We start from the raw sequence: 13,346 nt of genomic DNA on the forward strand, positions 1-13,346 counted from the left end.
AGGAGCACGTCTGAGTCCCCTGAGGAGCCCAGCACCAAGCACGTAATACACATTTCAGAGTGGATAAATGGCTGATAACTGAAATCCCCGCGTGCAAAAGCACTGTGGTCTGCGAACCGTCCCTCAGACTCACGTGGAGCCGACGGGCGAGCGCAGCCCAGCCCGACGAGGCCCGGGCGTCCCTGGGCCAGTTACAAACGGGCAGTCCTAGGAGGGCCTGTCCCAATACTAGAGCCACCATGCGGCGGCGGTGATGACATTGGAGAACCAAGGGGTGCGAAAGACATCGACTCCATTGCTCAGAGGCCTGGGAAGGGGAACGAGACCCAAATACCGACATCCCGGGCAGAGTGTAGTGAGGCTCACAGCTGATGAGGCACTGGTCTGTGGGCTCAGGGCAGTCAGCTCCTCTGAGCTCCCGGAGACCCCGTTCCGTGGGAAGGGTGTCCGGCCCCCGTTTGGGCATGCACTGCACACCCTCATCACCAAGGAGCCCCACTGAAGGCGGATAGGCTCAGTCTGCTCCCCTCCCTCCGGGGACCCCGACAACTGCAGCTCCTGGCACCTGGCCAGCACATAGCAGCCCTCGGGGGGCGGTCCTCTGGCCTGTGTTGGGGGAGTTAAATTATTAGAAACGGGTTTTCTCCTGCACCCTCTTCTTTCTACACAGGGCAGGTAGTATTTTAATTTTCAGCATTAAAATACATTTTTCATTTTAAAAAAGATGACAGTAGGATCTACTTCAAGAATAGCAGCCAACTTGCCTATTGCAAACAGTCTAGAATTGGTTGGCTTGATCCAAAAGAAGGAGCTAGGTTTTGTGTGTTGTGAGGTGTGTAGGTGGCCACAATTTATTAGGTGAAAACTGCACTAGGGACAGTCCATCTGTGTATTTATGCATATATGTCTGAGTCCAGAAGAAGGTGCACCAAACTGTTAATGATGATTCACCTCTGGGGCGTAAGCTCAAAGGGGAATTCTGTCCCGAGACACTTCCAGTTTTATGCACTTCTGTGTGTTGGCGTCTTCTGAGCATTCAGTCAGCACCTGTGTCTTTTGCTGGAATAACTGAGCTACGTCCATTTGAAACAAGCACACAGATCACTGCATGCTTTGACTCCATGCCATGTCCTCTTGGTCTCAGGAAGGCAGGGCACACTCTGCCCGTGCTTTCCAGAGTCTCAAAGGAGGACACGTCCTCCTCAGACTCCAGGGAAGGGTACATTCCAGAGGGGCTGGCCGTGAAATGGGGCTGCCCCTCCCAGGGAATCCTACCAAGCTCCCCGCCGCCGGCTGCCTCACTTCAAAGACCAGCGGCAGTGTGCAGGGAACCCTGGGGCTGTGAAGAGACCAAAGTAGTCTGAAACTCCTGGTCAACGAAGTCGGTGTGGATTAATGCAAGGCTGCTCCCAGACCTTTCTATTCGATGCCGGGCAAGTGGCAACCGCCTTCTAGAAGCACTCGCACTTCCCCAGAGGGGCCGGGACCTGCTCTGAATGGCCAGGAGCCTTTGCCCAGTGCTGCTGGGCCCCGAAGGAAGGAATGATGAGAGTGAGCAGAGCTGAGCGGTCGCTGCTGCCTCGCCGAGCCCCAGGGGGAGCAACCACAGGTGAATTCCTCCAGGCCTGGGATTCTGGGTGTGTTTGACCGTGAGTCCTGCAAGCTAGTTTTCCCTGGCCGTCTGCAGGCTGTGCTTCCTGTTCCTAGACGCTGCGACACCTGGCACGACTGTACCCGCCCTTCTGCCTCCCCCTGTCCCCCCGTCAGATGCTCCTCACGGCAGCATGGCTGGGGCAGGGCTCTTGCTCTCTGCTTACCCACAAAGAAGACGAGGGCGAAGCTGGCCAGGGTAAGGGAAGACCCGCTGCTGATCATGTTGATGAGGAACCGGAAGAAAGGGTAGAGCAGTAGGGAGGCCCAGAACAACCAGTTGATGAGCGTCCAGGGCCGCCGGGGGGGCACCATGGCTGTCTCTGGGAAGGTGCCCGTCCTGTAGTACTCCTCCTGGAAGGCATCCTGGGGACAGAGAGGCGACCCTGAGGCACTTTGCTCGTGCATGACACCGCGCTCGTGCAGGCCCTTCCCGGGGCACCGGGGGCTGCTGTGAACTCAGCAGAACCAGGGTGGGGGGCCGCAGCACCACCCCAGCGGCATCTTGCAGGCGCCTGAGGGGTCTTCCCAGCACTGAATTTGGCGTCCCCTTCCCACAGTGACACAGAGGCGGGACGTCACAGCTCTGCCTCTAGCCCAGGCGTAGGAGCTCGAGCTTTGGTGCCAGGCCAGCCCGGGTCCATCCTAGTCGGCTCCTCGGTACTTACCTGCCTCTGGTCGGGTGGCCGGCCTCTGCGGCCCAGCTTCTGGTCGGCAAGAGGGGCAGTACTGCCTGCCCCCCAGAACGGGCCAGTGGAGAACGAACGAGACACCGAAACTGCCCTCAGTAAACGCCCGCAGAACAGACTAGAAGAACCCTGAGCCTCGGGCAGAGCCATGAGCTCGCCCTCTTGCACCTAACCCACGACAGCATGGCACTGCCCAGCAGCCCTGTGAAGTGACTGTCGAGACAGCCGGGTGGTCAGCAGGCCCCTGACCTGACAGGTTGGAGCACCTTCTCTCATCGGTGCCCGACCTGAGATTAAATACAGGAGGCCCCCCTTGTCTGCAGATACCCCGGCTTCTGGACCACCAGCGGCCGCTGCTGACTGGGACCGTGGATGAGGGGACCGCCTGTCCCTGAGTGTGTGTGTGTGTGTGTGTGTGTCACCGAGGAGCCTGCAGGGGTCTCGGTCGGGCACGGGGCGCACCAGGGAGCCCCGAGGCCGGGCCTGCGCAGCGAGCACCCTCCAGCGGCTCCCGGGAGACCCCAGGTGCTGGTTGGTGGCCATGGGAGTGAGTGACACCATGGGGCCGGGCGACAGGCAACAGGGCCAGAGAGACCCACACCAGGATAGCAGCACCGTCCCTGGGCACCGTGTGGCATGGGGGCCGGCGACTGGCAGCCACGGGGACTTTGCCCGCTTCTAAGTATCAGCAACAAACTAAAATATCCTGAAAGCATCCTGGGGGCTGACAGCGTGCACGCTGAACAAAACCCATCTCTGGGTCACGGGGGGCCCCCGTCAGAGCCTGGTGTTCCAGTTGTCCAAAGAGTCGAGTTTCCTGGAAAACGAGCTTCCACCTACCTGGAACTTACACCCGAGGTGCCCAACTTCTCCCTTTAACAGCCTGAGAGAGCAATCTCTAAAAGAGACCATACTTCTCTTTTTTCCCCAATCAGGAGGTACTGAGTAATATGCTTTTGTCACCACGGAGAGTCATTATTAAAATGAGTCCCCAGAGCCTGTGGCTGACGCAGACAACCTCTGGGGAAGCGACAGTGACCTGTCCAATGCCCAGAGCGACGGCCCCTCACTTTGCCAAGGCCGGCCATGAACCTGGGTGATTTTTCTCATCCCAGGGTACAATAACAGGAGCCCAATAACTCGGTGAGGGGGGTGCTTCGGGCTGAATGCTTGTGTCCCCCCGGAATCTCCATGTGGAAGCCTAATCCCTGGTGTGCTGGGCTCGGGACACTCAGGCTCCTGATCTGGCCCCCGAGCCCGTGAGATTTACAGGCCACCCGGTCTCTGGCCCTTTGACGTAGAAGCCTGACGGGACTGAGACGGGGCGGCGTACTTCCGGGCCTTTAAAAAACAGCTTTATTGAGGTGTCATTTACATACCATCAAACTCCCCCATTTTAAAAACGGGCCTTTTTTTTTTTTTTTAATTCTTTTGCTTAAGAGTTTTGATAGGTACCCGTCTACTGTGATGTTTCTTTGGGGAACCTGTCTGCTTTTCCCGTCTCGGGCCAGAAAGACACTCGCTAAAGCCAAAAGTTATTTGTGCCTCCAGCAAGAGGAAAAAGCACCCCCTTTCCTAGGGGTCCGAACTCATTCACTCCAGAGTTTTCTTTTTCTGTTTTGCTTAGAAAACTGAATCTCTCCCCAAGACCCCTCACTGCCCCCCAGGGACTGGTGCCGTAGCCCTTGCTGGCCTTCCAGGGGCATCACTGTGGCTCTGTGACCTGCAGGGTGGGACAGGGAGCGCCTGGCCAGGGCCCGATGTCCACTCCAGCAGCAGGACGTTCCTGGCCCCTCCCGGCCATGTCACGTCCTTTGCAATCAAGTCTGCCCTACGGGGAGATGGCCGGGGTTAATGATGCTTCCATTTTTTGTTGCCGTCTGTTAGCATTGCGTGGCATAGGGTAAGCTGGAATTGGGGAACGTATTTAGTGAAAGGGGAATTTGTTTCCAGAAAGAAATCTCAACCCCGAAGTCTAAAGGGGGAGATGCTCCCAACAAAGGACAAACCCCTGAGTGCTCAGAGTCTGCAGCACATAACCGAAGCCCCGAGACACGGCACCAAAGGCCAGGCCGTCCTCAAAGAGCTGGACCGGCTGGCTCCGCAAAATAAAATGTCTTTGCTAAGTCCCTGGGGGAGAAAGGAGGGAGGGAGGGGCAGAGGGAAGAGCAGAGAAAGAAAGAGAGGGACAGGAGGTCAGAGCTGGCTCCCCTGTCAGCGGGCCGGGGCAGGAGGGACCCTTCAGAGGACAGCGCTCCCCGTGCAGGCAGACCTCAGGCCCGAGCGTGTTGTGTGCAAAGGCCTGCACCACGGGGCCCAGACGGAGAGCCTGCCGCCACTCCAAGGAGCAGTGCCCTCGGGGTCCATGCAGAAGCCATCGCCAGCGTGGAAAACCCTTCGTTCTTGTGCTTGAAGCATTGCCTGCTGGCTTCTGCACCCCACACAGAGCAGCTCCCAACCGCGGCCCCCGTGGACCCTCCACACCCACAGGACAGCTCGGACGCCGCTTCCTTCACCCGCTTTCAGCGTGCACCATTAATGGCTAATTCCTCATCCCTTCGGCAGACTTCAGACTGCCAGCCAGCGGAGTAAGGAAGTAACAAGTCAGAAATGAAAAGTCAGAATTGGTTCAAACCATATCATGGGGTAACCATGATGGCTCAGGGGAAAAGCGATTTGGGCACTGCCGTTGTCCCCAAAGAGATCATGGGAGGTCACGGGTGGTTTCCCGAAGCCCCCACCCTGCAGCCAGCGGCGGTCCTGGATGCTGACAGGCCATCAGCGTTGTGCCTTTTCTAAACGCTAAATCTGTTCCACTTAAAGGACGGCCCCATTTTCAGAGATGATGCCCTTCCTACTTGAGAGTATTAAAATGGCAGCGGTAGATAGTGGATTTCTTTTTATGTTCCTGCCTGAACAGAATGAAACATTGCCACGTCCCTGTTTGGCCGCCCAGCACCCCCTCCCACACTTTGCAGACACTTTACTTGTCCGTGAAAGCAAAGCCAGAGAACTGCTGCCCCGAAGTCCAAAGCTCAACGTCAGCAGAACTGTCTTTCAACACCATGCATCTGAAAGGTGACGCTTAACACAGAACCCCACTTTGGCAAGCGTGGTGGGGCACCGGGATTTCTGGTACACAAAGTCCCAGGCCCATCGAGGCTCCTGAGGGGACAGGGCTGCCACAGAAACGACAGGATGCTGGGGTTCCTCCCCGTCTGTTCACAGTTCCTCTTGGAGGCACCGCTGACCCCTCCTGCTCACTGCTCAGGTGGCCTCTCTGGGGAAAAGGCCAGCCTCCCAGGTCTGCTCATAGACATGGCCCGTAGGGAGATGGGAGCTGGGCATGTCACTCTCTGGACCTCAGTTTCTTTGCACCAGATGATCGTTTTGAGAACCCCTTCCAAACTGAACCCTATCATTTTAATGCATATGTAGTTTAGAGAAAAGCCTCTGGAGAGACCTCATCAGGAAGGAGAGGTGGCTCTTCGCTGAACGCCCAAGTGGTTCGGGTCACACAATGGCCACCAGTCTCCCGCCTCAACACAGCAGAGAACGGGCCGGGCCCGTGGAGAAAAACCTCCTTTGCTTTGGTGGGTTTGAGGCCCGCGTTTGTTAGATTTGTTTGTGTGGTTCTTTGCGAAAGCATTCCTTTCCGAGGCCTTAGCGCATGTTTCTTCTCGCTAATAGTGACATGTTTACCGCCCAGATGATTAAACCAGAAAACAGCACAAGGAAAAATGCCGCCCCGTGAGTGAAACCAGAGGAAAAGAATATATATCGTTGGCGTGTTTCTGTCAGGCCCAGGCCTGTAGCAGCACAGAACCTTCCCAACTGGGAACCCCGTTTAAAAGCATCCGCAGTACGTTTCCAAGCACGGGCCCACCGGCCATGGGTCTGAGGCGGCCTCTGAGAAATACGCATTTCTAGGCCCCCCCGGACCTACGGGGTGAATCTCCGAGGCTGAGGGGGCTGCACGGTCCCCGCTCTGTGACAGGTCCCTGTGTGCTGTTTGGAAGAGGAGACTGGATGTCTATCCCTATACCCGTCCAGAAATGACCCCAAAATGGCAAGTTCTGCAAAAGTGACTTTTTGGGAACACAGGAGTGACTTCTTGCTGTGAGAGCATCAGGATCTTGATCCCCAAACAGCATATTTGTAAGAAGTCTCTACTTAATCTGATGGTGGTGATCTGGGGGTCTTTGGGGCCAAAACACATTCCCAAAGGAAGGATTAGAATGCTTATCCAACTGGAGCAGACAGCCCATCAAGTTCCGTGTGATTATCTTCCCTAGCGGAGTGGGGAGAAAAAGACAGCACCTGCCCGCCGGTCTGTATTTATGGAATCCAGCACCAGGAAGTCAGTATCCTACTCTGTGTACTCGATTCTAGGCTGGTTTGGCCTTAAAATGCATGATGAATCAGAAATAAGTCTCTATGGGCAGCGAGACGTGGTCAAAAAAACGCCTTCCTTACTAGGTGGGCGCTAACCTTTTCTCCTTCATAAGATCAAGCAGTTAGGGCCCTAAGAATGCAACTCCCTCTGCCCCCTGCACGTGTCTGAGGAGAGAACCCAATGAAAGGTAAGGCCCTGCTCAGAGGAAGGAAAGAAGGTGTGTGTGCGGCGGAGGGGCCTGGGGGGCTGCTGAAGAGCTAGAGCACAGCCAGGAAGTGGGGGGCACGGGGCCAGAGCAAACCCAGCAGAGGTGGAGTCTTGCAAGCCTCCATCTTGCCTGTGCTCGCGGTTTTGAGACCCTACAGGCAGCCACATTGTAGGTCCGAGGCCATCGGGATCATCCGCATCGCTGAAAGAACTCTACCCCCCAAGAACCAGAGGCTACTTTTGCTAAGTAGACACGGGCTGTTGGGGGCCATCACTTTTCTGTCCACTACACCCATCATCCTTCCCATGAAGCCCCCTTAAAACCCACCTTGCTATAGTCTTCCCCCCCCCGCCAAGTAGAGCATCAGCCCCAGCGTGGCTGCTAACTGGGGTGTTGCCACTATCGGATCCCAGGGCCCCCACAGTGCACCCACAGCTGCACCTCGAAATGGGTCCTGGGATCCCGCACAGCCACCCCGCCGCACTGACCTTCTCCTGGTAGAGTTTGTGGAGCCAGGCTGAACACTCGTCCTCCTCTTCGGGGACTTCTTCTAGAGGAATCCGCCTGCAAAGCAGAGAGCAGCTGGTAGGGAGGCGGCCAGCGCCAGTGCCCCAACCACGGTTCATAACGATGCTGGACATCCCCGGGCTTTACTGAGGGAGCCTGGGTCTTGTGGGTGTGCGGACGGCAATTCAGTTGACAGGCAGAAATTCATACCCATGTTGGGGAGATCCGGGCCCAGATGCAGTGCTGGTCCCTGAAGGAAGGGCCTGCTCTGGCAGGTTCGGGGACTCAGGTGGTGTCAGCCGAGGACTCCTGCCTCTCCCTGTCCTCCCTCCCGACCTCATGGAGAGTCTCCAAACATCTGGGGTTTGCCCCTCCGAGAGAGGGCAGTTTCCCATTTGCCACCTGTTATAATCCGACATACACAGAGTCTACACATAGCTGAAACCGTGCTGGTGCTTCTCCCCGCCGGGTAATGACTTCATACAGTGGTGAATGAAGTGTCTCCCGTCCAATGACCGCTTCGGCCTCTTGGACAGTGCGGAGGCTGATATGCTGCAAGGGTCTGGACAAATAGAAGGCCGTGTATCTTGGGGAACATGGAGAAAGCAGGGGACCCGGTCAGGCCTCGTGGCCCTTTGCTCACCAGAAGTGGATGAGGTTCGAGGGTGGCTCTGGGGCCACCTGCCAACAGCCCCCCTGAGCAAGGGGGGTTCAGTAGACCACATCTCCTGTTGCCCTATTGCAGATCTAGTTCTGTCTGTCTGCAGGCTGCTGGCTTTTGTGACCTCCAGGCATATTTATTCACCCTGATGTTGTGCACAGGAAATTCTGCGTCCCCCATGACAGCCATGGGGGGCTTCACGTCCCTCTCTGGCTCAGGACTACCTTAGTCATAAGGTACATTTTTAGGACGTATCCATCACACTGTAGCCTGTTAAGAGAACGTGGGATTCCATCTTAGAGGCTGTATTGTACGGGGCGGTTTTCACACAATGAAAAATCACCCCGTAAACTCCTCCACGTCCTCCCACGAATACCGACTCCTTCGCTCTTTCTGGCTCACTCTGGTTTGGAAACCAGATGTCTAACTGTGTTTCTTGAAAAAGGATAGGGAGCCTGCATACGGTTTATTTGGATAGTAGGCGTTTAAGGCCCTTTCGCTCTTTTCAAGAACTTCCTTGACATTCCTGCCCTTGCTGTTTTAATACTTTGCATTGAGGTAAAGCACAAGAAAGCCTGTTCCCCTCTGAGGGGGTACCTGCGCCATGAGGACAAGTGTGTGGAGAGGCACAGTCTTGCCCTCAGGCCAGGAGAGCACCAGCTTCCGTGGGCCCACGTGGTATGGTTTTGGCTGTTTACACCTCATTCCTACATGTGCTCCAGAGAAGCAGTTACCTGAGAGGCGGCCTAGTGGGTACGATGATCTTGAATAGTGCTCCAGGTTTCCCCAAATAGCTGGGGCCCAGCTGGCCCCGGAGTGGGGCTCCTGCCAGGTGTCGGTAAGAGCTCACGGGGCAAAGCCTCCTTTACACCTGGGAGAAGGCCTCCCTCCGGAAGGTTGGTTTTCCTGCCCTCATCTGCCTTCAACTGCGGAATAAGGTAGACTGTCCGCTGTGGCATTAGGAAACAGGAATAATTAGGATGCTTCTTTCCTATTTGTAAGGGGGAGCCAAAGTCCTCTCCAGCTAGGAAGCTATTTAATTCAGGCTGTCAGTCCATCAAAACATCTCTCCTGGAAGGTCTGAGCCCTTCTTGCAGCCTTGTGGTGACGATCAGCTGCTGAATTTACATCGTCCTGTGTTGTCATACTTCAGTATCTGTAAGGTCTTTTTAAAAAGAAATCAGAATGTTCTCGAACACTTGGCTAGTTCTCCAAGAGCGGGCACGTCGGATCATCTTGGTTAGCCTTCTGGGAAGACAACCTAGTGTGAAGGAAACCAGCGCCATCCCTCAGCCCTGTCGTGCTGGGTTTTATGCGTGAGTCCCAGCTGGGTTTTACTGTCTGCCGTATCCCTCAGTTATTTCCCGTTCATCTCGATGACATTGCAGGAGACCAGGGTGAGCCCCGTTCTGTAAGCTGATCCAGCGGGCCAAGAGAACGGGTTTGTCTAATACCTTGTGAAATCTTTTCAATAAAGTCGTAATTGCTTGGGATATAACACATAAGTAAGATACTGCTAAAATGTTCTCCATTTGTTTCTAGACCTCCTTATAAGTTTTACGTGTTCTTATCTGTATATATCTGTATGTAGCAAACACATCCTCCAAGAAAAGGGGTCAGTGAAATAATCTCTTCATACTCAGTCTCAAAATGACTCTAAAATACTATCTTCCGTCTGTCCAACCTGAGCTCTATGATGAGTATGAGTTGGTCAGAGAGAATCAGAAAGTAGAGGCTTCCCTGATTATTGACATTAGTGCTGTGTGTCTTGAGTTCCTAATATAAACACAGACTGTGAAGTTCATTTCATTACAGAAGGCAGACAAGAAAATACAAAACAGACTTCCCTGGAAAGAGGTCTGTCGGCCATTTGTGATTTAATTACTTTGATGGGCGCTGTTTTGGAAAGGAAATGGAACCAACTTACCTGACATATAAATCGGCATGATATTTCTTCCCATTTAGGACCCCCAACAGTGTTGGATTTTCATTATTTCTGAAATTGAGTGTACAGTCATATACAGCTGAAACTATAAAAAAATAAAACAAATACAAAGCAGTATATAGCGTGTGAACCCAAGTTTGTTTTGTAGATACACACATTGGAAAACAATGATGAAATTCGCTAACTGGTTATCTCAGGATGGTGGGATGACTGGGTTCTTCCTCATGCTTTTCTATACTGTCCAAATGCCCTACATTGAACACACATCACCTTTTGTAACCAGAAGAGCACACCTCAACTCAGTAACTGAGAACAGAGTGATTACTGGGGTCAGAACAGTTTGAAGCAATACTGCAGTGTCCCGTCTAGAAGTTTTGCAACAATATCTAGACAGGTATCAGTCATGAGATCAGTCAGTCTAGAGCACCCTATCCAAGGATGCGTCTGAGTTTATGGCCGTGTAACCATTTTACGAGCGTTTCTCCCCCTAGAGAAGTAAGATAGCTACAAAACTAGAATAAGATGCTGGAGACATCTTAAGGACTTGAACTAGAGTCCGTTGAAACGTGGCTAAGAAGCAAAGAACGGGTGATGTGAGTGCATCTGCCCAACAGTGAGCTGACCTGTCAGCAAGTTACGTCAGCATGGAGTGCTGGGGCCGCAGGGCCTGGCCCGGGCTCCATAACTGCTCAGTGGGTGGAGGGGTGCAGAATGCACGAAGGACCGTGAGTGAGCAGAAATACAGCGTGCAGACAGGACAGCAGGACGGGACAGTAGAAAGAACACGAGTTTTGAAGTCGGCCTGGTGCCTGGGGGACCCTCTCTTGGACGTGCCACTCAGCCGCCCTGAGCCTAGTTCCCCTGGAGAAGGGGACCCACGATGCCTTCCTCATAGGCTTGTTGAGCTGGCCAAAGTCTGCACTTCCCACGGGGCCTGGCACGCCGTGACAATAGATCGTGAGCCCAGTACTTTATGGAGAGCTTGGCATATGTGCAGTTACTATGCATAAAGCGGGTGGATGACAGGAGGGCCCGACAGGAGGGTCCTCTCGGTCTAGTTGGGGATACGAAGAACCAAGATTCAAAAATCAGAAAACCACTGTCCATTTTCTTCCACCTGTTGCCTGGCCGCCAGGTGGGGTCTGCAGGAGGCGCCCTAGCAGCTCCTTAGTCTTAGCTGAGGAGAGGGGGGTCTCTCCTGCTGTCTCGCAGGAATGCCCGGGGTAGCTCCCAACCCCCAGCAAGCTAGACCACTGCCCCTTCCTGTCCTGGGCCTGGAGGCTGGCTGTCTCCCTGGTGGGGGGAGGCGTCACTCTCCACGCACAGAGTGAGGCTGCTGGAGAACAACCTCCATGTTGCATTTGGCAGGCATTATGCTAAAAGGCACTCAGGCTGTATGCGGTGTGGCAGGTGGGGTCACAGGGTCTGAGAGCAAGAAGGGGTCACGGACGGAGCTCATGTAGTTCAGTGGGTTTCCAACCTCCTTCCTTCAGACTGGCTCTTACACAGGAACCTGAAGTATATACAACAGAAGTGGGGTTACTTTGGTCAATCAAGGACCGGGGGTGGGGGCAGCCACAGGGGTTCCCCAGAGGACAGCCTAAAAACTAATGATTTGCACAGTCCCCTCCTTTTCCAGAGGGGCAACCCCAAGAGAAGTGTCTTGAAGTGATAAAACGGCCCAATGACATCCACCTGCCTGCAAAGCCCTTGAGAAGGAGGGGAGCCCGAGAGCCCCTGGCCCCCCCCCCGGCCCCCCCAGGGGGCAGCCTGGGTGTGAGCCCCAGCCTCGGTGTATTAGCTGAGCCACTCAGAATAAGTTCCTTAAATTCTCTCTGAGCCCCAACGTCCTCATCTGTATATTGGAAGTAAAACAAAGTTTCCTTCATTGGATCTGGCCCGCACACTCTGGCCATGCCAGGTGGGACGAGCTTGCCCTGGGGCGAATCCGAAGTGCCCTCGGAGGGCTGGCCCCTATGCCGGGACAGGGGCCACAGCCTGCCCGCGGGTGGCCTGGACGGCTGCGCCGGCCCGCCAAGCTCAGCCACGGCGGAACCCACGGGAAACCAGACCCAGAAGCGGGGCACCCCCACCAGGGGGCGAGGGTGAGGCGAGCAGGCAACTCCCCGCGGCCGACGTTTGACCGCATGTCAGTGCCAGGCCTAGGCCGAGTCCTCTGCCTGTTTTCTCCTGTAACCCTCCTTGCGGCTCTCGGGAAGTGTGGCGAGCCGATGCGCCCAGGGCCACACGGCCGGCATCGGGTCGGGTCTCCCGGCTCGCTCGGACCCCGCTGGGCGGTGCAGGATGCAAGCGGCTGCGGCCTGGGAGGCCGGAGGAGGGACGGGCGACAGGCCGGCGACCTCCGCCCGGGGTCGCTGGGGTCAGGCGGGCCAGGGGCGGCCGGGAGCTCCGTGACAGGCCCGTTCTATCCCTGGGGTGAATGCAGCGCAGACAGCTGGGAGGCCGAGCAGAGGGAGCTCAGAGCCGCAAGGTAGTGCGCGGGAGGCGGGCTGCGGGGCCGCGGGGCTGCAGAGGACTAGCGGGGTGGCGTCGGGGCAGGAGGCAACCTGGCTCAGCTCGGGGGGGGGGGGGGGGGGGAGGGGGTGGACGGCGGGCGGGGCCGCACGGCATGGCTGGGGGGGGTCTCGGGGCACCTGCGGGGTGGGCCCCCCCCTTGCGGGCATGCCACCCGGCGGGTTCACGGCCACGGGCTCGGGCGGGCCCAGAGGCGGCGGGTTACACGCGTCCCCGCGTGCGGACAGCGCCGCAGGAGACCCCTCGCCCGCCGCTCAGCTCCCTTGGCTCACAAGAGGGAGAGGAGACCTGGGGGCGCGAAGACAGACGACCGTGTGCGGACAGAAGCTGGGTGACCAGCCGCCCAACTCCCGCCAGGGCGGCATCTGGCCCCCGGGAGGGGGTTGGGGGACGTGGGGACACCAGTGCGACCTGGGACCTGCCCTGAGCCCAAGGCCCGCCGCCCTCCCGGCCTCCCCCGGCCTCCCCCGGGGCCTCATGGGGCCAGAGGAAGGTGGGGGTTTGGGAGGAGGGCGGGCTGCCCGGGAGGACGAGGAGCAAAGCTCGTGCTGCCAGGCCCAAGTGCCGAGGATTTAAGACGAGACAGAGTCCTGACAAGAGCCTGGAAACAAAAGCTGCTGCTTTCTGATTCTCACCCACGGGGACCCAGGGCTCAGGGCTCCAGACTCAGGGGGGTCAGCGGGCACAGAGGGTAAGGTCACGGAGTTCATCAGCTGGAGGCAGCTGGGGCCAACCCATGGGCAAGAAATGCCAAA

The 13,346-nt window shown here is 56.3% G+C and overlaps 1 protein-coding gene across 5 annotated transcripts in view; it reads right to left on the minus strand.

The window, feature by feature from the left end:
- The window catches only part of LOC118001819 (1-acyl-sn-glycerol-3-phosphate acyltransferase delta), a 119,672-nt gene that overhangs the window by 1,150 nt on the left and 105,176 nt on the right, over window positions 1–13,346 (minus strand). For all 5 annotated transcript variants that reach the window (XM_034991958.1, XM_034991957.1, XM_034991959.1 and 2 more), the window contains 3 exons: window positions 10,039–10,141; window positions 7,432–7,507; window positions 1,818–2,016 (listed from right to left, as the gene is read on the minus strand). In XM_034991958.1, the coding sequence (XP_034847849.1) occupies window positions 1,818–2,016; window positions 7,432–7,507; window positions 10,039–10,141 (378 nt within the window). The remainder of the gene's footprint in view (window positions 1–1,817; window positions 2,017–7,431; window positions 7,508–10,038; window positions 10,142–13,346) is intronic.

Source organism: Mirounga leonina, unplaced genomic scaffold, assembly GCF_011800145.1.
Source record: "Mirounga leonina isolate KUSES-001 unplaced genomic scaffold, KU_Mleo_1.0 Mir_54, whole genome shotgun sequence".
Classification (NCBI taxonomy): Eukaryota; Metazoa; Chordata; class Mammalia; order Carnivora; family Phocidae; genus Mirounga; species Mirounga leonina.